Genomic DNA, 2,521 nt, shown 5'->3' with positions numbered 1-2,521 from the left:
ATATATATATATATATATATATATATATATATATATATATATATATATATAAATTGCCGTATGCAATAGATCAGCTCAAAAATCAATCAATTCGATATCGCCACTCTTATTATAGGAACTCTACCCTGAATAGTCCTTTGTCATTTGACTAACTAACTCATCTGATCTAGCGTCAAACAAAGCATTTCTATAGCCCTTAAACTTTCCTCCGGATACTCTAAATATACTCTGATACCCAATTGGCGCATCCGATAAACGCATGGTATGATAAATGAAATGACGGCCTAACCCAGTATATTACAACATTCTTCTTCCTGATATTCCTTATTTAATGAATATAATCATTATCTGGTTACTTTTTAAGTACTATCTGGCTTGTTTCTTTTTCAATAGTCGACGACACTGTAATTTAATTTACTGCAGTCATTGCGTATGGACAGGGTCCGATGCTCAACATTGACTGCATATGGAAGTGAGACATCATGACAATGAGCTAATTCCATGCCGTATATAGAACCAAGTTTTTTCAAGTTCTTGATAAGCTAATTAACAGTTAAATCATGAATCTGTCTTTGGCTAATTTGGAAAAAAATAAAAACAGACATATGATTAAACTATTAATTAGCTTATCAAAAAGTTGAAAAAGTCTACCAACAGTGATCGATTTGTTGCTGTGCGGTCTATAATCTTCTTCAACCTATAAAATAAGAATCCCGGATTATAGTCAATTAGAAAATCCATAGTCTAAGGGTTAAAATAGACAGTTAATTTAATAATAGATCAATCGAAAAAAAATAATTACAGTATATTTTAACAATCTGTACTATTGAATATAAGTTATAGTGTCAAGAAAAGAAACCAATTTACTTGGACGTATAATGCAAGAGAAAAATACAATTTTGAAGTGATAATTCAATATAGTTGCAGTAAGGACACGGGAGCGTTTTGAACTAAATTTTAAACTAAGATTCTATCAATATGTGTTGTGTACATGTGTCGTGTACAAAAAAAGTGCCAAATTCTAACAGTATGTATCAGTATGAGATAATCAATACGTTAGAGAAAAATAGAGAGAAAGAATGTGTGTGTGTGTATATATATGTGTGTGTGCGCTTGTGTGTCAGAGAGAGATGGAGATGGAGAAGTAAAAGACATAGGAGAAAAGGAGAAAAGATAAAAGAAGTGTGAGGAGAGAAATAAAGAAATGAGGAGAGCATGGTGTGAGGAGAGCAGAGTGACGATAGAAAAAAGGGAGCGACGTGATTTCATGAATTAACAAATGAAAACTGATCTGTTTTGTCAGACAGTACATTACTTAAATAAAGTAAATAGAAGTGGGAATGATGATTGACATCTATTAGCACACCAACTCGATAGAACAAACCTAACCAAAGCTTATACCTCTCGGCGGCAACGCTCTCCATCGTTCTGCGCATTAACGGATACTGGTCCAATACAGCATTGAAATGGTCCACCGAGAGGCTGAAAAGATTGCAATAGGTCTCCGCTCGAACTGATGCTACCCTCCTCGCATTCGTCAACAGACAGATTTCGCCGAAGTAAGATCCGTCTGACAACGAGGTCGCAACTTCCCCATTTGCCATCACAATATCGACTATGCCCTCTTGTATGAAGTACATTTTCGAGCCGATAGTACCTTCCTTAATGATGATATCACCTACAATTTCAATTAAATATGTTATATATTTAATTGTTATATGTTATATATTTCGATTAAATATGTGATTAAAAGATGCGCGACAAAATATCTTTGATATTGTAAGATCATTTTGCACTTGTCCGTTCTGTATTTATTTGTATAATCAGATCATCAAAGGTGTAACTTTTCCTTGATGTATTTTGCAGTGTATTTCGTACTCAATAAGAAAATATATTAAATAATTTTTTGAGAACCTGAAAACTCATGAAGGTGGAAATATGGAGGGAACGGGCATAAAGTGTCTTTAATGAACACGGGGAGCATTGATGCCAGTTTCGGGTCACTTATAGTATGCTACAGTGTGTGGAGAGGGTAATGCACACAAGTGAGCAGCCATATCCATGTACGCTTGATGCTTCGATCGGCTTCGAGTAGAGTTCGGACGTACAATCTGCTATTTCTTTCTTCCCAAGCTATAATTAACCTATAGCTATAACTTTTGCTGCCAGCCACAAAAATCGTGCTGGGCTTGTATCTCACCGCTTGTATACGAGGGTGGTCTGAAAAGTTTCCGACCTCAACGTGAAGATAGCAGCACTTGTAAATAAAAGCTAGTGAATTTCGTTGTTCATCTGTTGACAGTTACTCACCGAAGTTTCAGCCATTTTGGACTCGCAGTTGTTATGTAACAGTCGTTTGAGTAAGTTGATGTGAGTGTTTTTGTGAAAATGGACAAAATCGAGTATCGAGCTGTCATTAAATATTTGTTTTTGAAAGGCAATACGCCTACGCAAATCAAAGATGAGTTGGATTCTGTGTATGGGGACTCTGCACCATCATTTACGACAGTGAAATTTTGGG

The 2,521-nt window shown here is 35.5% G+C and overlaps 1 protein-coding gene across 9 annotated transcripts in view; it reads right to left on the bottom strand.

Moving 5' to 3' along the window:
- The window catches only part of LOC116849243 (potassium/sodium hyperpolarization-activated cyclic nucleotide-gated channel 2), a 391,135-nt gene that overhangs the window by 131,617 nt on the left and 256,997 nt on the right, over positions 1-2,521 (bottom strand). For 5 of the 9 annotated variants that reach the window (XM_032826194.1, XM_032826189.1, XM_032826185.1 and 2 more), the window contains one exon: positions 1,390-1,678. In XM_032826194.1, coding sequence (XP_032682085.1) covers positions 1,390-1,678 — 289 coding nt within the window. Of the gene's footprint in view, positions 1-64; positions 698-1,389; positions 1,679-2,521 lie in introns of those variants that run through there. The other 4 variants (XM_032826186.1, XM_032826188.1, XM_032826192.1 and 1 more) reach the window with 2 other exon arrangements.

This window comes from Odontomachus brunneus, unplaced genomic scaffold (assembly GCF_010583005.1).
Source record: "Odontomachus brunneus isolate Ranch 3 - 2012 unplaced genomic scaffold, Obru_v1 Obru_scaffold_109, whole genome shotgun sequence".
NCBI classification, from domain to species: domain Eukaryota; kingdom Metazoa; phylum Arthropoda; class Insecta; order Hymenoptera; family Formicidae; genus Odontomachus; species Odontomachus brunneus.
This window is presented reverse-complemented; position numbering and strand designations above follow the sequence as displayed.